We start from the raw sequence: 23682 nt of genomic DNA on the forward strand, positions 1-23682 counted from the left end.
TAGATACATCTGTTTACATTCCATTTTCAAAACCTAACATCTGAGTTGTAAGCAGCAATTCTCTGCAGAGAGCAGGCTGCCACCTGCTACTACGTTAGAACCACTCATCAACGCCTACTTCTTTACTAAGTTAAAAAAGCATATGTGCATATCCATACATGTTTCAATAATGAGCCACGGACATTTCATTCTCCATTATTTTTTTCTGCTACATTCTGTGTTTAATAGTTTCATCTCTTTTAAGAGGCAGCTGCTGAAAGCACAGGATTTTTTTGAGGTAGGTTTTTTGGCCTCTTCTTCATCCCCGACTCTTGCAGAGGGTCCCTGTGACCAAGGGCGCGCAATCACTGCACAGACTGGGGCTGTGCTGCCAAGCAACGAGGACAGACCCTTTCAGGGGAGACCACGCCGCCCACGGCCGAGGAGCACAACTCGCTTTGTTCCCCAGATGCTTCACCAATGCATTGCACTCAGTGGCAGGTAACCAAAGAATTTCGGTTCCTAACTTACCACTCCACAGATTTTCTGTATTTAATTCAGTAAAACCCTGCAAGGGCAACTCAGGAGTCCCACCTCATCGGTGGCAAAGCTGAGAGAACCACAGGAAGATACAGGAATGGCTGCTTTGCCTTCCCTTCCCTCCTTCAGCTGTGAAGCAGAAAAATCTTTAAGAACAGATAGATTGTGGTACTGTTAATTCTGGGGAAAATACAAGGTACAGCTACACCATATAAATCTGTCAGTCACCTAAGTGACCCTTCCACCCTCAGGGGACGCACTGACACCCAGCCATGGCTGGAAGCACCACAAGTTTCCCTTCCCATATTTTCCTAACTCCAACAGCTTGTCAGCAGAACAACAACGACCTTCCATTATGAGCACGCTCCAAGACTGGGAAACCACAGTTGCTGCACTGTAGGCATTATTCAGTCAAATTACTTAATTCTCCACATTTTCTAAACCAAACTCAATAAAAAAAAAAAAAACAACCAACTGGTAACAAATTATTATTAATGTAATAAGGTATATTAAACCCTATTCTGGTCTATAAAAGCACCAGACCGTTGGCTAAACATCAATGGCACTCAATCCAGCAACAAAAACACTGGGACTAAACACACACGCATTGTATTTTATAAGGCAGATGAGAAACATATGGGCAACAGCCGGAACACGCAGCGTCTGCACGCTCGGGGAAGGATTTGTCAGTCAAAGAGGAAGGAAGTGTTGGCTTTCACTAGCCATGACCACAGATCAAATTCACCCCTTCTGCTTCCACGGAAACCATGAATTAGTCGAGGGAACGAATCTGACCCAGCGAACGCTCGCGTTGCATTGGGTTCTGAGGGACAGTTCTCATCAGCAACGTGTGCTCGGCCGAGGCAGAGACGGGTTTCGACACAGCAACCCAAAAACCTGAGATTCACACACTGAGTAAATTACAGGTAAAACGCATCCTATTTGAGATTAAAAGGCTCCAGTCTCTGAAAAGCTGTTCAGATTTGCAGGAAGTTTTTGCGGTTACTTCTGCACAAGCCACGTGACTCAAGATGCTCTGAGGAACCAAACTGAGCAGGAATGCTGCACCCACGAGAAGTAAAAGCAGCGCCACTATCAAAGCCGGAGTTACCCCACACAGCTACAGAATTATGACCAACAATGTACAACTCTGAAAATTTAAAGCTGACCTCAAAATCCAGTTTTTCCTTCAGGTTTAAAAACTCCGTAAGAAAAATCACTTTAAGAGCCCCGTTCCTTTAGCATGGTAGAAATCTGATAAACTGACTTCCATCATCACAGCCTTTCTTGCTGAGCAGCTCAATCAGGTGAAAAATTGAAGAGGTCACATGACCCACAGAATTTCACAGTTAAACAGCACCTCTCACATTCTGCCACTCCGGAGGTCCGTGCCCCCCCGCACGCACGTACCCACCTTGGGGTGGTCACACGGAAGAGTCTTCACCACTGTAAGAACCACTTCTGAAATCCAGCAGTTTAAAAGACACATCAAATGCAAGAATAGAGACAGACACACCACCACCACCCCCAGCACACCTCAAACACTCGGTGCGCTCAGTTCAACAAGATTCACTGCTAAATTTCATCTCTGGGCACGTGAGAGACAGGGTGCTTTTGCCTTTAAAAATTTAGTAGGCAACTAAACTGACCATTATACACAGTAAGCATCTTAGTATTTTATTTGTTGCATCTTTTATACAGAATAAGCTTCACTGATATTTAATTCACTGCAGTATTCTGCTGATGTAGCAACAAAAGATTACATTATAAACAAAGAACAAAATTTTTACTTTAAAATTTTTTTATATATGTGTAATTTTTTTGAGTTGACAAACAGCATCACAATTACTAAAAAAAAACTGAAATAAGCATGTAAGCTAAGGCCAATTTCTTTTCTTTATCTCCAATTGATAGTTTTTCTTTATTTATCATAAATATTGGAAGCTTAACTCCAGCAACTAAAAATAAACATATCTATAATTTCCTAGCAACCAGGATTCAAATAATGGACAAAACATACAACAACAAAAAAAGCTTCTTTTCACTGAAGTTGACATCTGCGATCTATTTACACTATATATGTTAAAATTCCACAAGGTCATGGAGGGTAAGGAATTTTGAACCTGTTAAGCATTACTTAAAACCGCAATTTTGTATCTCAGGTCTGGGATTTTAAAACCGCTAAAACACTGAAAGACAATAGACTGCAGTATGTCTATATCAATAGTACATAAAAAAAGACAAACTACTCCATAAAGTGTCACTGAGATGCTCAACCAAAAATAATATACATTTGTATCTTTATCAAGATAGATATTACTGTAAAAATGCTCACATTAAAAAATATAGTTATTATTGTTTGGATTTTCATTAAAACTAGAAGGGACTACATGAGCCAAAGTATGAGGAATTCGTATATAATGACATGCTTCCTCATTTTATAGCACTAATAAAAATAATAATAGAGAAAGCTCTATTATAAATCTTTAATAACGATGGAATAATTTCCTAGTATCTTTTAAAAACTTTACTATGTGGGTGTATGTGCATGCAAGTCTGTACACATGTGCTTGTGTACAGAAACACACAAACACACAGAAACTATCCAAGTGTGCACACTCCACGTGCACACCTGTCCACACTCCTGCACACCTCACTTGTGTAACGCACAGGGTATGCAGGGGCTCCTCCATGTGACACTGAGCGCCACACGCCAGGCTTTCTTATTATTTCTCTTTTTATGCTTTATCCAGTAAATTAATTTAAGCTTTCATATTTGGCCATATATAAGTGTTAAGTTTTTTGAAAATCATGAAGTGATTTAGCCGTAACATCTTACACAAGAAATAAATGAAACTGCAAATACTTCTGATCACACGTTCAACATAAAAGTTCGTCATGAAATGGAATGTAAATTATTCTAAAAATTAGTATTCCAAGATTAGTTAAATATTTATGGCAAACAACTCGGAATCTGTAGAAAGTTTAAAATGTAATTCACATTACAAAGACTGGAGATACTTTATAGGTAGAACTTTTAAATATGGATATGACTGGCATTTATTTTTAAGCTTACTTCTATTAGAAATAGACTTGTTTCCTGTACAGGTGATGCTTTGTCTATACCATATACAGTAGAAAAATAAATTCTTTAGCAACCTAGAAATAGTTTATAAAACTCTTGAAGTTTCATTTTCTTTGCTAAACATGCCAAGATTAGACTGACAACTATAAATAAAAGCTATATAGACAACAGGTAAAGTAGAACAAGTTAAGAATACTACAATTTACAGGACAGACTTTATTGTACTAATAATTCCTGTGTGCTTTGCAATAGGAATAGGGTTGACTTTTCTTTTTTGTTTATGTTTTCTTAGAAAAGATAATTACTTGCAAGAATATAACACAATATCAAGATAATTTATAATATACATGTACTTCAAACAGCAGCCGGGTTTATGGTATCATAGTAATCCAGAAAGATAATCCAAGTCATAATTAGAAGTACAATACCTAGGACATAAGTGGGAAAGGCAATTTTTATTTTGGGAAAATGGAGCAAATCAAACTCTTAAAAGCCTTAATTCTCAAAATCATCTATTTACTATAATACATACAAGACGATCTTAAATCTTGTTATAAGAGAAGATTACAACAGTGACCATCATAAAGCTTTTTTTTTTTTTAAACTACACAAAACATTCTAGCAGCTGAATGAGCCAAAACTGTTTTCTTCTTTGCAGAAAAAGTTATCTTTTGAGCATGAAAGAAAAAAGGCTGCTATGATAAGTCTCACAGGTAGTGATATCTATGGTCTCCCCTTTGCTACAATTTGTAACCTTCTAAGTTTTTTACCACTAACAAAATATTTAATCAAAAAATTTGATTAAATTAAGCAGCATTCTTTTACAGCAAAATTGGTACCAATGTAAAAGGAAAATAAATGAAAAAAAAAGAGAGATAATTTAAAAATATGATGCAAAAAAAAAAAAATTCAGTCATTTGAATTTTTAGTACAACATACCACAGGAAAAAAAATATGCATACAAGTTTATGTGATTTTATATATACACACTCCAAAGAGGTTAATTGTCAGTACCCAAAGTATTTATTGCTATGTATTAGCAATGCATTTTTGTATATCTTTAAAGGGTCACATAAAAATAGATTTAAAGAATAGATTAATTGAAGTCCTAGATTAAAACATCGTTTGGTTTAGAGAATTTTACTACAACAAAATTCATGTTTATGTATGAAAAGTTATATAACCTTATATGAAAATGTCATGAACTATCTTCTAAACACTACATGTATTCCCAAGTGGGAAAAATTAAAATATCTAAAATATATTAGATTAAGTTTACAAGACCATCAATGATCTTTTAAACATGCAGCTGTTTACAGAATTAACAGTTTTACAAAATGTTTAGTTCGGTAATGGAACATAAAGAAATAAGTAGGCAACATCAAAATTTTTGTACAATATTTGAAACTCACTTTTACAACAAGCATGTCCTTGGTATTGTGCTGTAAGAAATAATAAGCAAGTTCACCCACCCTTAACAAACTGTCCACAGGTATACTTACAAGTAAAGATGGATGGTGAGGGATTGGAAAATTCTCAACAGTGCATTTTGCATTCTTCCATAAACCATCCTAAGCATACCCTCACATAAGTAGCCAGGAGATTACAAAATAAACTATAGCTGGGCTTTAGTTGTTTACACAGAATGCCTGAATGTGAATAAAATTGCCAAAAATAGCATGTTAAATAACAAAAACAGCCATAAAGCAGGCTGTAAGCGTTGAATGTTTCATAAATGTAATTTTTTAAATCATTAAATTTCTATAGAAAAATTTTATTCACAATATATTGTGACAAACCGTCACAGGAATGATATAGTGATTGCAATAAGGTATCATGCAGCAGCAGCTTTGTACTTTATAGCTATTTTTGCTTTTAAAAATTAAACCTCTCCAGTCATGCTTATCACATAGTTTTTATCTGCAGTGTGTACAAATGAGGAGCACGGTACGGGATATAACAAAAAGATGTCCAATCAGCTGGATGGGAATTATTTTTCATAAATATGAAGTACATTACTGTATCCTGAAACATGCACGTCTATAGGTTGTCTTTACTGTCCAGTGCCAGGCTGCCTGCAATCATCTTCTATTTATATAATGCCAAGAGGGTCTGCTGGTAACTGTGACTGAATCAGCTGAGGCTGCAGAGGTGGTGGTAGCTGAAGAGGTACCATGGGTTCCACCATCTGCACGGCGTTGGAGGGCGGTGGCTGACACGCCACGGGGTTCGGGGCTTCTACGATCTCACCGTTGTAAAAGAAAAATTGACACTGTTGGATGAAGGTCTCTATAACCGACTGGTGGATTTTGGTGGTAGAAAGAAACTCTCGGTTTTCAAAATCAGGTCTCATCAAAGTAGGCCAGAAACAGATCGATAAGTTATCAGCAGTCATAAAGTTGGTTTTATACTGCTGACTAACCCTGAAACGAGAACCACATGCACAGAATGAATTAAAACTGGTATGCAATCAACTCCAAGTATTTTCATAGCTCTCTACCTGTAAGCAGCATTATTATACTATTTTTTCTTGCTTTCCTCCAGCTATCCATTAAAACAATCATTCTTGGTTTTTTTAAGCGATTATGCAGAAGAAAATTCAGATATCCAAATCTGGAAAAGTCATTGTTTCTAACAAATAAGTCTGATTAAGCTTTTAATCAAGAAATTCAACATCCCGCAAACATTTTGAAGTGACAATAATAATACAAATAAACTTCTCAACCAGCTACAGGATTTCATAAAATTAAATTTTTGTCCATTAAAATGTCTAGAAGAAAAATGACAGAAACGGCTTCTTATTGTAAGACAGTCAGATATTAACTAACATCTATGGCACTCAAAGAAAAAGACATCACATTAGATCACAAGTTAAAAATAAACACAAAACCAAAAAAAAAAAAATCAAGTGTTGATTAAAGCACATCTCTACGGGTTTTTTCATACTGGCCAGCAGCAGAATTCAGTCAAGCTGTAAAGAACTTCATCAGTGGAAATAACACTAATACCAACAACACATTAATTTCGTTTTATTTTTCAATGTATAATGCAAAGCTTTCCAACTGGGTTTCCTGCTTTTAAGCAGGGGCTGAAACAATTTCTTCACTCCTAATCTCAATTCATTATTACAATACTATTAAAAGAAACAAACAAACAAAAAACAAACCGTAAAAAACAACAAACTGCCCTGTTACCAATCTCATCATCTACAATTAAATGCTTCTCAGAAAAAAACACCCTGCTTCTCATAGTAATAGGCCAGAAAGAGCCAGGATACTGTGTCTTCTAAAAATACTCTGTATTCTAAAGTAACATTACAATTTTATCTGGAAGTAATTAGCAAGAGATACATGAAAAATTTCATTAATAAATCTGACAAACACCTAAGATATTCATTCAGCTGGGAACATGCAATTCCTGTATTTCAGCAGACAGCACAAAGGTAACCGAGCTACCATTGTCCTGCAGAAATAAGACGGAAAAATAAAACTTCTGCAACTTGTCAGTTACAATTGTGACGATTAACAAGAGCAGACTGCCAGAATTTCTGACAGCTGCCTGTAGTCCATAGATTCAAAAGCTGTGAAAACCACAGTAAACATTAGTATTAATGCTATAAGAAAATATTTTCACTCATTTTCAATGCATGCATAGTGGTAACTATAAAGGGTAGGCTTCCATTTTAGCATGCGCATTACTTATTCCAAATAGTGTGAGGGTACACAAATATTGCCTCTCAATCTGCTTTGAATAAGTTTGGTCCAAAGGATATTTGGATACTATTTCTAAGTGATAGTAATATTCATAATCTCTTTCTTAAGAGTTACGTTTAAACTTCATTTAAGGATTAAAGAACCCAAAAAATAGAAATGTCAGCTTACATTGTGCTTAGTATTTTTATTAAAGCTTTCTTCCTATACTGAATTCTTCTGTGTATAAATTCCTCCTAGACTATAATCTAGGGATAGGACACTAAGTGAGACTTACCAAATATTAAATAAAATTTAAGTGTAAGACACCGTGATGGGACAATGAACCTGTAAGAGTTTTGAATCAGAACTACCTGTACCTTTTCCCTAAAACGAGTACAACGAAAAACACCAAAAGGGATTTCAAATTCTGTAATGGTGTTTCATTAGAGAACAGACTACAACAAGGTACGTTATAAAACTGGGGAAAAAAATAGCATCTGCTATGTAATAAAACTGAAATAAAAGCTAGATCACCTATTTTGCAGACAGCCTTTTTCCTAGCATTTTTGCTCTGAATTTAAAAATCCTTTAAGGGGCTTCTTCAGTCGCAGAGGCTAAAACGCACACCTGCCAACATCCTTTAGCACCTACAGCATTTGATTGTCTTCTCATGCACCTTTTGTTCCCTCTTGACATGAGTTCCCTGCTTGCTGTCTCTCTCATATTGTTTCTTAAATCTAATCCAATCTAGTCGTAGACTGCTGCTGCTGAGGACAATGGGGGAAGTTTCATTCTTCCCTTCTCCCTGTCCACCAGCTTTCTGGCATCAGGCCACAGGGTGTCCAATATCAGCGAGTGTATTCTACAGAAAGCTACATTTCCCCTATTTCTGTTTTCCTTAAGAACGTGCTGCAGCTGCTTAATGAAGCAGTGGGAAGCTATAGCTAGAAGTGAGAAAAGGAGAAGAGCACTGCACCTCTTCCCTGGCTGCAGCTCACAATTAAACACAACGAACAACCAACTTCATTCTCCCTCGTGTCTAAACTTTGGGCTCTGTCCTTTCTAAGGGTAAACAAAAACCCTACCAACCTGTATGCCATCTCCTACCAAACTTTCCCAACTACTTCAGAATTGTCTTATAAGTGCTTTGCAAATGTCTATTTCCCTTCTTTTATGTTGACTCAAAAAGAAAAACAAAGAGGATGTTTCTCTTGATCCTGCCACCTCCTCCACTGTAAACTCTTCAGGAACTTCAGGCTGCAAACGCGCTCTATGACCAGACTTTCAAAGCTGTACAGCTACAGCTTCCCAGGCTTCAGGAGCATATTATGCCACATTAGCCCTTATATATAAACGGACTCATTATCAAAGAACAAACATAAACCACAGCCAATATCAAATATATGACATAATATTATATCAATGATATAGCAAGAAAATCTGAGAAGAGAATATACAAGCCTTTTCAAATCAACCTCTAACTCCTAGTTTCATATTCTACATTTACACTAACAGATGAGCAATGTAGCATGAAATTTTCAATTCTAATAGTCAATACAAAAATATTTTTCGCAATTGTTACAACTTAAACAAAAAGTGGAAAAATACTAAACCTGTTTAGATGTGTTATCACATATCTGAAGACATCATAGTTCACTGGGTGGAATTTCTTCACAATTTCTTTTAACTCGTGTAGCCGTTCTGTCTTATCCATGATTTCTATAGAAATAAATGACATTTTCTGACATATCTAGAAAGATGCACTGTGTAAGTGTTGCTAAATCTTTTTCCTAGCATAATGGTACAGATAAAATATCCACAGAGAAATATCAAGTGAGAAAATATTAGATAAAATTCCTATCTGCATATACTGTTGCACAGAGTAACTTTTTTATTACAGCAGTAACTTATCTAAACACAAAAATATTTTTCTGTGTTTAAGGAGAATTATTTATCTGCATGTAACAGCACAGAATCACTTGATTAGCTCATCGTTTGCTTGTGGAATGATAACTAAGAATGTGACAGGGTCATTTTTGTTAGATTTTCCTCTATTTCCAAATGTTATGCCTCAGATACATCGATAAAATTTATTTGGGCTGAAGTTTCATAAAGATTTGGAGCAAAGAAGACATGCACATGAACTTAGAATATCTTAACCTTATCAGTTATTCAAAAAATTAAAAAAAAATATGAATGAGATTGGTGCAGCTATTTTAAATATACTGTTTAAGGGAAAACAGGGATTGTCACAGGCCCAAGAAACATTATTTATACTTCAAAAAGGAAATAAGCAACATGTGAGAAAGGACTATGGAAAAAAGTAACAATTTTATTTTTATTTTTTTTTTATAAAAAGCAACTAATGCTGCTGCTAAAACAACTGTGGAAAATGCCACTAAAGTATTGTGGAACCCTACATTCTGCAGATAGATACACAAAATTTCTAATAGACTATATATATATTAATCAATTCCAGGCCCAAGCCTCAGATTTACACTAGTATTTTCATGTTTTGAACACAAAAGATTAAGAAAACTGTATGTCAGAATTGTATCCTACAAAAAATGCATAGCAGTGTTTTTCTGGAACAGTTTGCTTCCAGTATAGGAGAGATACTCCTTAGAAAAAAGAAAACAATTTAGTCACTTCAATTGGAAGTGTCTGAAAAATGTTTGTAAGGCAAATAAATTGGGCATTTCATCTTATAAAGAGATCAAAAAGAACTTGAAAAAAATCTAAAAGAGATTACCATAATATTCCTAGATGTGTCTGATTTCTAAAGCCTACTTTGAATGTAAGACTTTATGAATTCAAGGGTTTTTTTCCCCTGTTAACAACTGCAATACAGTTCCAAGAGCTTTCATCATATGCAGGACTAATACAGAGTGGGGGGGGAAAAAAAGCAGATTTCTCCAATTAAATCTTCTAGGAAAAGGGGAAATGATGAGCCACAACTTACTTAGAAAAAATAAGATATTACATTTATTTCATCCTATAGCTCTGTCAATTTTAAAGAATGTTAAAAAAAAGTAAGTCTAAGCAATTTAAAAAATATTTCAGTCGGCTAGTCCTTTCAACTTACAGTGAAGTAAAAATTGCAATAAGGGCAATCAGTATAACATAATTAGACCAAGAGAAGATTGTTTATTACTTACTTGATGTTTCTAACAATTCCTGGTGCAAAGAATAAGGAATTAATGGATCTGGCAGATCTGCAAAGAAAGCTTTAAGAGCCCCAGCCACTGCATTTACTGTTACTCCCATAGACTCTAGACTGATGTTATGATCTGTAAAACAAAATTAAACAGCAGTGTAAGTAAAATGTACAGCTATTACTCCTCAGTGTTCTATGAAAAACAAGAATTTATTCAAAATACTGAAAATGAAAATGTTGCCAAACATTTGATAAAAAATGCAGAAAAAGGCAAACCTATGTATAAGCTGCTGTTGCTTTGACCCACATGAAATCAAATACAAGAAAATCTGATAGTATAGGAAAACAGTAGAACATCAGAAAAATAAAGTTGTCTAATTCTATATGCACACTTAAAGGCTTTTCTATTTGTCATTGACTGGCTTCTGATCAATCAATTTTGCATAGGAATAAGTTTAAAATTCTATTTCCCAAAATTTTGTTCAAAACTGGTACAGTTTTAAACAAATTAATTTGCGGAATCCATGTGATTGTGTTCATGTGACCACATGAAGCCTTTTTTAAAAGGACAACAAAACATGCCAGTGACTGCACATGGTCATAAAATCTGCTCCTAGATTCCCAAATAACAGTAGCTTTAAGTTTTATAACTAGAGAATTTCTTTAATTGAAATTTATAATAATAAATTCATGCTACATAATTTTTAAACCAAGGCTAGAAGTGGAAGCACTGTAAGCCACAGGATTTCAAGTATGTAAAAACTGAAATTTTGAAAATGCAAAGTTTACTTCTCAAAAGCCTGCTCCACCTGAAACTCCGGAACATCCTTTAACAAGGTGACTGAAGAAAATCTAGCATTATACTGACATTATCTGAAACAGCATAGTGAGGCATAAAAAACTAGTATATTTATTTCCCATACCATCTAGGAGGAATTTTACTATTTTTCACAGGATCAGCTTCATGATTAATATCCCAAAACTTTTAAGAAGTTTTTTCCATAAATTAAATGAGAAAACAGAATAAAATAATAATAATAATAATAATAATGCTCTTTCTTTCAACACATCAATGTGAACAGCATAATCTATCAGTCATATCCCAGTACATTTTAGCATGAGAAAGGTTGTGTCAGAAATTTATTATTGTTGTTCCGTATTATCCAAGACACCTTTCAATAAAATAAGTATAAAGAAGTACTATACTGGCAGGGGATAAGAGGTGAAAGTGGATGTCTTAGTGCCTAGGACTGATGAACTACTAACACAAGGAGCAGCAAGGACTACATTTTAACTCTTTTAAATACTAGAATACCACCTAGAAGATATTTAACAGCACTTAAAGCCAGCTGTAACAAAATTCTATCCCATCTTGGGTTTACACACAGCTTCACTGGTAATAGCCTGGACTATCCTGATATAACCTACCAGAGCATTAAGTACTAAGAGCTATGGAAGTCAACTGGAAAGTGCAACCCTTTTATATTGCACTGTGGTAAATCCATGGAGAATCCAAATTATGTTTTGGCTTTAAATAACAAAATATGCCATTACCTTGATCAAACTGTTTCTGAATGTTGTCTTGATCTGTTTTATTCCCACTAACACGGTACAGGCCTTCAGTACATAATCCTTAGAAAGGGAGGGAAAAAAAAATATTCAAAACCAAGTTTATATACTACAAAACAAAACAGAGCCAATCATAATTACTCATTCAGAAACCAAAAGCAGGAATATAAATATTTAAGTGCCTAAAAAGTAACGTTAACCATTATAGTAATACAGGACTACCAAAACACAAAACACCAGTTGTTTAGTTTATTGAGTCCACTATTCCACTTAATAGAATCAGAAGAAAACACATTGTAGGATAACAAGAACCCGATCGCTGGCATCTGTAGAACAGTTTACACAAAATGATTCTCTTCCTGATCTCAACTGAACTGCTGTTATTTGCATTTTTTTTTTTTCCCCAATCATCACAAATCTCAATTCTGGGCTTTGGTATCCACAGAATTTACATTTTTAAAAACTGTCTTCACAATTTAGGCGTAACAACTCACCATGGCAAGCAATAACACACTAATAAAATACTCTGTGGAAAAACCAAGCATTTGTAATTGATTCCTGATTTTTTAATTTCATGGTGTAACAAACTCCTGTATGAGACGAGGACTTAATCTTCTATCATACTTTTCCTTTTACCATTTATATTTTATAAATGTTGCATCCATTTCTCCTCTCTTCTTTTCTAAGGTAAACTACCACATCATTTACAAGTGCTCCTTCAGGGGGCGGGGGAGGAGAGGAAAAAGAGAAGGGTGTTAGGAAGCAGAGGTTCTCAAGGCTTCTTCTTATTGTTTTGTTTTACTATGCGTTACAGAGCCATCATAATTACAGCAGGCATTCTAGAGAAACGTTACAAAAAGTCACCTTTATTATTCACACACACCTATACACAATCACTTCTCACTGCACTCCAGTGATTGTGCTTCCTATCACATTGCTATCTTTTTTGCCCACGGCTACTCACTGAATGAAAGCATCCATCCTGCTAATCACTCCATTACCCAAGATTTTTTTCTTTGTTAATTCAGAACCCATTAAGGAATACAAGCAGTTTATAGTTCCATAACTCTACAAGTTTCCTTTATGGGTGTCAAATTATCTATATGCTAGATGTCCATAACAGGACATGGTTCTATTTAAAAATTCACAAGTTTCAGAGCTTTATGAAATCTCTTGGCTTTTTACCATCACAGCCCAGTAACTGAACGCATTTTGAATTATTAGATCAATACATAACGTTTCTGTCACACCAGTGACCAAGTGTGCCTTTTAAGTTACCAAGAAACACTAGGAATCCTATTACAATGTCAAAGTACAGAAAGCACTTAACGCTTCGTACTGCTGGGAAATTTATACCAATTTATTTGATATCAATTCTTTTAACTCAATTCTTCCTTCTTAATGCCTTGAAAATTCACATCTCTTTCCTGCCTGCATCAAGATTATTTTAGTAAGCTTTTCTTCAATAAACTTTTATACCTACCAATTAACTTTCCAAATCCAAATCTTTTGTAAACATACACCTAAACAGTCCTTTCAAAAAAAACTGAGCCTCAAAAATGGTTTCAATGATTCAATGGTTTCCACAGCTGGAAGGGCCTGGCTTCAAAAGAATGCCCTGAACGTGCTACACACTATCACAGACAGGAACACTTTGCATTCCTCTCCCAGAAGTTGTAAATAAAGAAATACTGAAAAAACCACTGGTAGATAAGAACAAGCCAGGATCGTGATTCCCTTTGTTTAGTATGGGAGAATTCTCAGTTGGAGACCCTACAGCCCCAGGGTATTCTGTGTTTTATCCAACTACTATTCAATTTCTTTCTGCACAAAAGGAATTGAGTATGCTGCAAAAGCGTGTTCTGCGAAGTCTGATCCAGTCACTGTTTAGTAGGAGTCTTTAAACCTTTAATACTTTAACTGGGCTGCTCTGGAAACAGATGCTCTATTGCATCTGGGCTTTCCCCCCCACCTTCTATTTCATCATGTAGCAGACACCTCTTTGCTCAGACCAGTACAGCTCTGAGAAACATAAAAAGAGAACTTACAAAAAGTTTTCAGTTTAAACCAGGAGGTGCCAACTGAATTTAGGCATCTTCCAAAAATAACTAAGTGCTGCAGTTCTAGATTAAGCTAACCAAATTTGTATTTTAAATTGCTCAAGTAAAAATAAATTTTCTTGCTTGTATATTCTAGAAAGTAACAGTTCATTAAATGGTTGGTCAACTGTCATTATACTGTTTCTGTAAGGCACACAAGGAGACACGTTTAATCTGTTTGTATGCATACACACAGCTAGAAGACTGAAACCACAACTTTTAAGTAATACTAAAATTCTCTGGTTTTTTTTTTATTATCCAACCAGGTCTCTGCAATGCCTGTTACATCAAGATCTATACATCAAGTATAAGACACTCTAGGTCACCAGTTTTAGCTTTTAAGCTTCTTGCGTATCCATAATGTATATCCATATTGAGTGAGGGCACGTGACATTTATTTATTCTTGACAACTTTTTAAAAAGTCAGTTCCTTCCTCTGCAAGCCCATCGATTGTTTCAGATTTCTTGTCTATTTTCTTATCTTGCTTCCCTTCTGGTCCAGCTGCAATTTTCAAGATTCCTTACTTGTCGTGGGCACAATGGCTGTTTTAGTATTACGTATCAGAATCATCTGATCTATTTGCTTCTCTGTCCTGCTAGCTTTACTAGACCTTTAGGTTTATAGAATTAGATCCTCCTTATTTCAAGTCGCAACAGCCTATATTTACTTCAAGACAGAGCTCATCTTTGTCTAGACTACTCCTTTCTCAAAATACCTCCTAGCACCTAACAAATTATCTTCTTGCACCTTTTTTTGTGCTGTCAGTGTGATTAGGGTTCCATTCCATCTAACTGTAACTTCACATGGGGTTCAAAGCATTTCAAAGAAAACAAGCAAGGGGGATCTGCACCTATATACACACTTAGCTTTTAGGACTCTTCCATTCTTAGGCACCGACATATTTCAAAACTCTTGGTTCCTCCACAGAACATACTAATTTCAGCACAAGGGCAGACCAAAGTCTACCTGGTACAATATCCAGTTTCCACACCAGTAAGTAGCATATGCTTGAGGAGAGAGGTAAAAAGAACAGGAGAAAAAACAAAAAAAACAAAACCAAACAGCAATTTTTCACTGGTATATACTCCCATCTTCCTGCAAATGGTAGCTTACATAGGCTTTTGCATAAGGTGTTGTAATAGCCACTTAGGGATTTATCCTCCACTAATTCATCCAAACCCTCCAAGTCATTTGTCTTTACAACAACCCACAGCAGAGTTTTATAATTCTGGGAGCTACAATACGAAAGCACACTGGGTTTGTGTTCAGTTCCTGAAGTTCTCATGAAAGCTTTTCTTCTTGAGTAACAAGAAGCAGTAAATTTACTCTTTCCCAATTTATATCATTTCCCTTCCTTGTAAATTTTCTAAGCTAACCATTTCAGTCCCTCTTTATCCAAGAGATATTATTGTCATATGCAGTATCTTTTCCAACTCTCCTCTACTCTAGGACAGCCTGACCTCTATATAATACTGACAGCACTGAAACTGTGTGCATGCTGTGGTGTTACATAATTGCATGATTTTCCCCCATATGACTCTCTCTCATAATTCTTTTAATTCTTTTTGCTAGCTTGATAGCAATTACTGAGAGTTGAAGTTTTCAGACAGCTGTCTATGATGATTTAAAAACCTTTTCTGAAGTGACAACAGCTATACTAATATTTAGCCTGCTGAAAAGTCACACCATTATCTGCCAACTTGACATCTGTAGCCAGGTTCCACTCTCCCTGCCCTGTCTATGTTTCTGAATACGTGCCACCCAACCACAGCAACTCTGCCTCTCCCCAGATTAATTCCTTCCCCTACGGCGACCAATTGAACTTTTCAGGAATCATTCTCCGCTACAATAGATGAGAGTATCATTCTCACACTTACCTTTGTAAACATTTGTGATCTATACCATTCTAAAATTTTATTCCACAAATTGACCTGGTGTACCTTTTCCCAAGCCCTATGCTACCCAGACTACACAAGACGAAAGGAACCGCCACCTTACTGATACAAACCAGTAATTTCTACATACACCTAAAACAAATGTAATTACAGAGCAAAGAATCCAAATTCTTTTCAAGTAAGAGTCTAGCACTAAATTTGCTTACATAAAATACACGTAAAATTCTACATTTAACGTCTCCTTAATCTGTGCATATCAACACTAGCATTTAAAAATCCATGAAATTTAATTCACACTCTGAAAACCAGAACCAAAAATGTCTTACTGCTTTTTGTAATAAAATAATTTATAGGATATTGAAATGTTAAATAAAAAGTAAGCCATGTAAGAAAATAAGCAGTACTTTTAGAAAGACTCAAAAAATAGGAAGCTCTCATCCAATGCTGAATTAACATTTCTACAATTTACATTAACCAATTATTAAACAAGCTTTCAACCACTTTATGAAGTGTCACTCAATCACCTATTCCACGGCCTGTTCATTTTGAAAAAAGAATAAAACACTTCAATTAATATGACACGACAAATATACCTAGGAAAAGGTAGGTACATTCTTGACTTCATTAGAAATGGGTGACATCTGAAGATACTCTAATTTTCCAAGCATATTAGCTATGTGGTCACTTTGGGCCTGGAGGAAGCTAAGGCAATGCAAGGAGCAGCGTAAGTACCATAAGTACTCTGCAAAAGATACTGACATCTTGGTCCTATCTGCATTGTTTAGGAATTCTTTACATAATTCCATGATGTTTCCTTTGACAAGATACCTTAATTAGCAATACAGCTCAAGTGCACAACATGTGTTTATGAATATTTCAAAACATATTTGTTTACAGTTTCCAGTGATTCTCACACACTAATAAATTAACGCATGTGCTCCTCCTCCATCCGTCTGGTAGTCAGTCTTCCATTAGGAGAAACAACTGATGCCTGTTTTGCCCTCCTGAGTTTGAGCAGGGTTTCCTCCCTGTTGACTAATTTCAAAGCTGCACAACACAAACTGATGTACAGCTTCCTAACTACTGGAACCTATTCTACACCAAATTTGAAGTGATCACAGAAGGGATCCTCAGGAGGTCATCTAGTCCAACCTCCTGCTCAAACAAGGGTGTATGCTGAATTCAGGTCAGGTTGCTTATCTAAATCTGATCTTGAGTATCTCCAAGGACAGAGAGCCCACAATCTCCTTGGGTAACCAGAACCAGTGCTTAAATAATCCTCAGAGCAAGAGTTTTGCCTTTCTTTCTAGTTGGCACCTCATATTTTAATGATCATTGTCTCTAATCCTCCTGCCATGTATTTCACCACTTCACTCTGGCCACACCTTCTCAGTAGCCTCCTCATAGGTTTGGGAACCCACTTTTGGCTACCTCCTCAGCTTTTCCCTCTCCAAGCTGAAGAAAACCACAGGTCAGGAGCTCCAGCCCCTGACCCTCTTCTGCTGGACTCAATCAAGTTTGTCAACACTTCTTGTAATACTTCAGATGAGGTCTAACAAGTGCAGAGTAAAAACGAATAATCATTTCTGTTGCCGTAGTGCCTACCCTTCTGCTGGGACAGTCCAATACAGAAGGCATCGTTAAAAGGATACACTACTGACTCGTGGTTAGCCTATTCTCCACCACGACCCGCAGATCCTTTTCAGCAGCACTGCTATCCTCAGTGTGTACCACTGTTTAGTCCTTGCAAATCAAGTTGCAGGACTTGGCATTTGTCCTCGCTGAATTCCATCAGGTTCCTGTTGTCCCATTCCTCCAGCTTATCTACATTCCACTGAACAGAAGCCCTGGCCTTGAATATATTAACCACACCACCCACTCTAGGATCACTCACAAACATATTGTAGGGCTATTTAACTCTATTCTTACTGTATCTATCCAGAATCAAGAGTAACAGAATCATGGCCTATGCATTTTTTTTATAAACAAATAGCTTCATGGGCAATTGAGTCAACTTAAGAGATCATTATGACTGAAAAGATGGCCTAATTCCCTGCCTCATTAATCACAGTTTGTGCCCTTCCCTTGCTCCGAGCTGCACAGTCCTGCTCCCTGCCTTGCACTTGTTTTGACATTTATTTGACCCTTAACTTACCAGCTATAATACTGAACAGCAGGACCTTGTCCATTTCTGCTGCTGTAACCAAGACAGCGAACTCCACTAACTCCACTGATTCTGAGACATCTGACAAGTGCCAGAAGTGAGAAATGGCAGAAGCACACGGCAGCAGAGAACCTTACTGGCTGTTAACGCTGTTTCTTATGGAACTGCCCTCAGAGTGACAGGTCTCACACACCAGCCGAGGGGGGTGGCCCCTCTTGGCCCACTCTGTTCTCCCTGTCCAACACAACAGACTCCGAACAGCCTGCAGCTGTCCCAAGCCCTTTGAATCAAAGGGGAAATAACGCACCTTGAATTTCTGGATTTTGCAGCCACTATGAATATATTTCAATGATTTACCAACCTTTTTACCTCAACAGGCACTGCCAGCTCATTTTCTTTGCCTATTTCTACCCAATCTCTTGAGACAAACTTTGGATTAGCTATACTTTCAATGTCAAAATCTGGCCTCGTGGCAGATTCAGCGTAAAAGACCTGGGTATAAGTTAGGTGAGAGGGAAATTCACAGAAAGCAATATTCTTTCACTCAAATTACCTCCAAAACTGTAAATTTAACAGCATTACAAAAAGGTGTCAATATGAAAAGCAGTAATGATTGTACATATACTGAGTACACAATTTTTAATTTCACCTTTAGCTCTCCACAGAGACTGTGAGAGACACTAAATGAGGTGCACCCCTGTCAAATTTATTCTTTATTCCATTCCTTGTCTCACATAAATTAAGTAACTAAGGTAATAAAATACCTATTATTCTAATATGCTTATCTTCTTTCAATTGTTTCAGGTAGAATTAACACTGTATTAATGCTACTGGTTTTCTATGAAGTACGGAAACTAAAATTTCTAATCTTGTCAATGAAGTACATGGATATCAATATTCTATGAAGATTTATTTTTTTAAATATTTGAAAACCCAAAGAAAAAACATATTAAAATACTGCTATTATTATGAGAGTTGAATATAGTCAAGAGCTAAATTTATTAAATGGCAAAACTGTTCTAGCATTCATAATATTAATTTAATGCCTCCTGTCTTGGTAAACAGAATGAAATGTAATTTATACCAAACTTTTCATTAATGCATAACAATGCATACAAAAAGGAAATTCAATTTAAAAAAATGAAATATTAAAAAACCCTCATATGCTAATACTATCATTTAGCAGGAGTAATTTTTGCCCAAATTATTAGAAGTTTGGGAAAGTTAAAAATAATCAACAATGGTATGTGTTGAATAGCACAAAAATATTACTTGGAATTAAGTTGGTAGCATGTAAAATAGCATAAAAATGTTACTAATGAAACACCTGAGCTACAAAATTTCCATAAACATGGAAACTTTTTACACTTAAAATTAGACATTCAACAGGTATTTTTACATGGCATTGAAATATAAAATTCAAATCATACCGGTATTTTTTTGAAGTTAAACATTAAATTAGCCTTCAGAAATCTGCATTCCTCTCTCTTAAACAAAACTATGAGAGTATCATTCTCTTTAGAGAATTCATGCTATTAATACAGTTAAACAATTATCTTCAAAAATTATCTCAGTGCTGCTTGCCTACCTTTAGCAAAAATAACGTACTAAAAAATGTAATGCTCTACATTGGACAGTATTTAAAAAAAAAAAATAGAGGAGTTACTTTTTTTCTAGCACGTTTTATCATAGCACCATTACTTTTATACAAAAGCAGCCACTAGAATTTTCATAAAAATCAAAACTGAACTCTAGTTTCCTTGCTAAACACATTTCCATAAATCTAGTTTGCAGAAAACAAATACACTTAAAAAGTTCATTTCAGGTGATGTAACAACATGACCTTCTACTCAATCAGGAGAAAGCAACAAAATACACCAGAACAACTGTACTGTCCAAATCTTCTTTTGGAAGCCCATAACTGGAAATAAGTACCAATGTCAAAAAGTCAATTTAAGTAGCTGACCTTAAGAGCAAGTTACAAGTCACATGCAAAGAATTTGACAGAGGTAAAAGCATACAAACACCAGCATCTTATACATTATGATATGTCACTAATGACAGAAAACTGTTTATACAGTCTGTAAAAGGTCACATCTAAGATCACAATATCTTGAAAATAAGTTTTCCTGAAAACATATACATTTATATCAAGATATTTAGTGGAAAACTTGGTAATTCACCATTATCAAGTTACTTACCTGAAAGATAAAAAATTGTTTTAATCATCTTGTTCAATGAACCAACAGGGAGCTCTGACAACCAACCAAAAGATTACTCATCCAGCTATAATTACAATGAGTTCAAAAATGAAAGGCTTAGATAGAGAAAAGGCTTTCCTATAACCATGGACAATGTGTAAACACACAAGTTAAGTTTGTTTACGATATTTAGCCAACATTTCCTCTTTCCTTACCCAGAAGCGACAGCATTATTAAATTTAAGATAAGATGGTATTGTACAAAATATTTTTTTGATCAATATGTTCCAACAAGACAAATTATCCCATGCTATTACTGCTTTGTACTTTTAGTATCGGCAAAAGAACACACTGCTGAACTGGAGGTTCTGATATATACATTACTGCTTATTAGGTTTAGATCTGCTCAAGTATTAACCACTTTGCTCTCTCAGTTTCCACTTCAAATACTATCAAAAAGATTCCAAAGGGATTTAAGCCCTAGATTATCTTTCAAACCCAGAAATTAATTGAATCCATAAAACTAAACCAGTTCAGAAAAAAACTTCTTGTTGGAAAATACCAAACTAAACAGGAACACACTGAAAATACCTGCAGCTGCAGGCCCCGGCTTAGGACCCTTATCTCTACCAGATCTCCCTTTACCGGGTTCCTTCAAAAGAAAAATCTGTTGATTTATAAAAGGCTAGAACTTCTCAGCTTCTGGATTTACTTTAATTTCTCCAAATTGTCCCTCTTCTACTGATGTAAATTTTTTTTGTTGTTGTTGAGGATATTCCAGGAGAGTATTGTAAAACAAAAATCTGCTGGTATTTTCTGTATCACTCAATTCTTTAAGGTTTATGGTGGAGTAAGAATATTCAAAGACACCTTCTGATACTATCCCCTCATCTAAGCAACCAAAACAACAAAGAGAAAACTGTTTTTCACACTACACTTTCTAGCCTCAGTAACAATTTAGATGAGTGGCTACCAAGCACCATCTTTATAATTTCATAAGACAGAGACAGGGAACACTAAAAATTAAGATTAGCCATTCAATTTGAGATTAATCATATCTTTGCAAAAAACCTGCAATTCAGCCACAATGCAAATTAGATGTGGTAATACAAAGGGAAGGAAAATACCATGAAAATATCCTAAAAGAAAAAGCTAAACAAGCACGTCCTCTGTAACAGAAATACACTGATTAGCCTCATTCAAGAAGATTTGGAAAAGACTGCACTTCTTGATTAAGACAACAATGACAGTAACCACTGGTATCCAGCTCAGTTAGTGCTGGTAGCAGGCTGCCTTGCTCCGAGACAGCTAAAATGCTGGATGACTCCCCACGGCAGCTGATAAAATAGCTTTACCAAATGGAAACAGTACCATCCCGGAGTCCAGCCTGAAGCCAACAGATCCTGACTGGCCTTCTGCAGACTGATCATTTCCAAAACTGTATTTGTGGAATTTTCTCTCAGACAGTCCCAAAGTCACTGAGGTGAGTCTATCTCAATACAAAATTTGAAGGCAATGCAAGTGAACACCCTCCTCCTCTCTCAAAGGCAACAAACACATTCTATGGGAACACTGCCTGACACTCCTACAGAATATTAACCCAGTATAAAAATATCACAAACCAAAAACAAAACTCCCACAGCCAAGTATGGCAGTTGAAAAGAACAACCTAAGCTACTTACACAGAATCCAGAGTAGGAGAAAGAAAACTGCAATACAGATCAGAAGTAGAGGTTTTGTATCATCTTTAGTAAGTGCTTAACAGAAATAGCAGGAGAACAACTGTCTTCAGAGCCACAAACAAAGCATGCAGATGGCCTGCTGTTTGTCCACCTTACACATATGGCCAGAATTAAAATTCTCCAGCTTTCAGTAGCTGCACAGCAGCATTCCAGGATGAACTAACAAACACTCAACCAACTAAAAGCAGTACCTCCTGAGTCACCACTGTTGAAGAGCCCCTCACATTTTGAACAACTCTTCAAAGACAGGTCATTAGAGGAGAATAAAAGTGTTAAATTTTCTGGGTGCTTGCATTATTTGATGACTATGAGGAGGAAAAAAAAAAACCACAAATCATGGGCCCACACTATTATAGGTCTCTCTCTCACCCCACAAGCAGGTGAAAATCCTTTGAGAGAAATACTAGACCCTCTTTTGAAAGTCTGCCACAAAGTCAACAGGTATCAGACCACACCATTTCAAAGCAAATACAATTTTCTTTAGATCTGGATTTATAATTTTGAAAGTATTCTTACAAAGTTAAACATGCTCAAATTTAAGATACTTCTAGATCCTACAAACGCTTCAAGAAATCATTTGGTCTTCATTACTGGTGAATGTCTGTCTTATATAGCCATACACAGCTAGTTGTATGTAGCCATTTCTGAAGAGCACAGATCCAGACAGTGACCCACCCATAAAATTATGTTGGTTTCAGTTGTGGGTTTTTTTGCTACATACAGTAGCAAACACAAAATACAGACTAAACTGTCTATACCATTCTACTACTCCTTGCCCTTTTTCCCCCTTCCTCATTTTATCCTGGGTGAAGTGGGGAAAGCAAAAGCAAGACAAGAAAACACAGCTCTTACCTTTGGGCAAGGAACCTATCAATAGGAGGTAAAGGTTAAAGCCAGATTTATACTAACATCTCCAACTCCCAAAAGATCAGTGTCTGAGGTTTCTTTTTTTTTTTTTTTTTATTGTAATAATGCAGTACGTAAGTCTTCAAAAACAGCTATTAGGCTTACCACCTGCAGCAGTACTTTTGGAAACACTACTCTTACAGATGGCAGTAAAACTGAATTTTAGTTTAAGAAAGAAAATCCTTCAGTTTTACTCTTGCTAAAAACGTTAGTCATCTTACAGCCAAAATTGTATTACAGAACTAAGAAAATGTGGAAAAAAAGGTGCTGTTTTACTTTATGCTAAACAGTATCAAACTGCAGACACCCATCAAAAGATGGTCCTGCTCATGTGTCAGCTGCAGTCAGTCAGCCTCACGATCTCATTTGCTTCAAATATAGCAATACGGTATTTATGCAACTTCGGAGCAAGTAAGATCCATACACCAACTGAAAACTGATGCTCCCCATCTTTAAAAACAAACAAACAAAAATGATCAAAACACAAACACATGCCACTCCCAAGCCTCAAAACAATTCCCCACTCCTAAATGTAATCTTCTATCGGATCAGCATCATCCTACTCGCCTCATCGGCAGACAGTGAACAGGCTGAAAGCAGGGACAATGATACAACCAGGGAACCAGGGAGAAAGGGGAGACAGAAAACCATAC

At 36.0% G+C, this 23682-nt stretch overlaps 1 protein-coding gene across 1 annotated transcript in view; it reads right to left on the reverse strand.

Moving 5' to 3' along the window:
* Window positions 1-2175: 2175 nt before the first annotated feature.
* The window catches only part of ARHGAP5 (Rho GTPase activating protein 5), a 52487-nt gene continuing 30980 nt past the window's right edge, over window positions 2176-23682 (reverse strand). The window contains exons 5-8 of the mRNA XM_014941826.1: window positions 12008-12085; window positions 10455-10586; window positions 8910-9015; window positions 2176-6027 (exon numbers count right to left, since the gene is read on the reverse strand). Of these exons, the coding sequence (XP_014797312.1) occupies window positions 5697-6027; window positions 8910-9015; window positions 10455-10586; window positions 12008-12085 (647 nt within the window). The 3' untranslated portion in view covers window positions 2176-5696. The remainder of the gene's footprint in view (window positions 6028-8909; window positions 9016-10454; window positions 10587-12007; window positions 12086-23682) is intronic.

This window comes from Calidris pugnax, unplaced genomic scaffold, assembly GCF_001431845.1.
Source record: "Calidris pugnax isolate Ruff unplaced genomic scaffold, ASM143184v1 scaffold56, whole genome shotgun sequence".
Taxonomy (NCBI): Eukaryota; Metazoa; Chordata; class Aves; order Charadriiformes; family Scolopacidae; genus Calidris; species Calidris pugnax.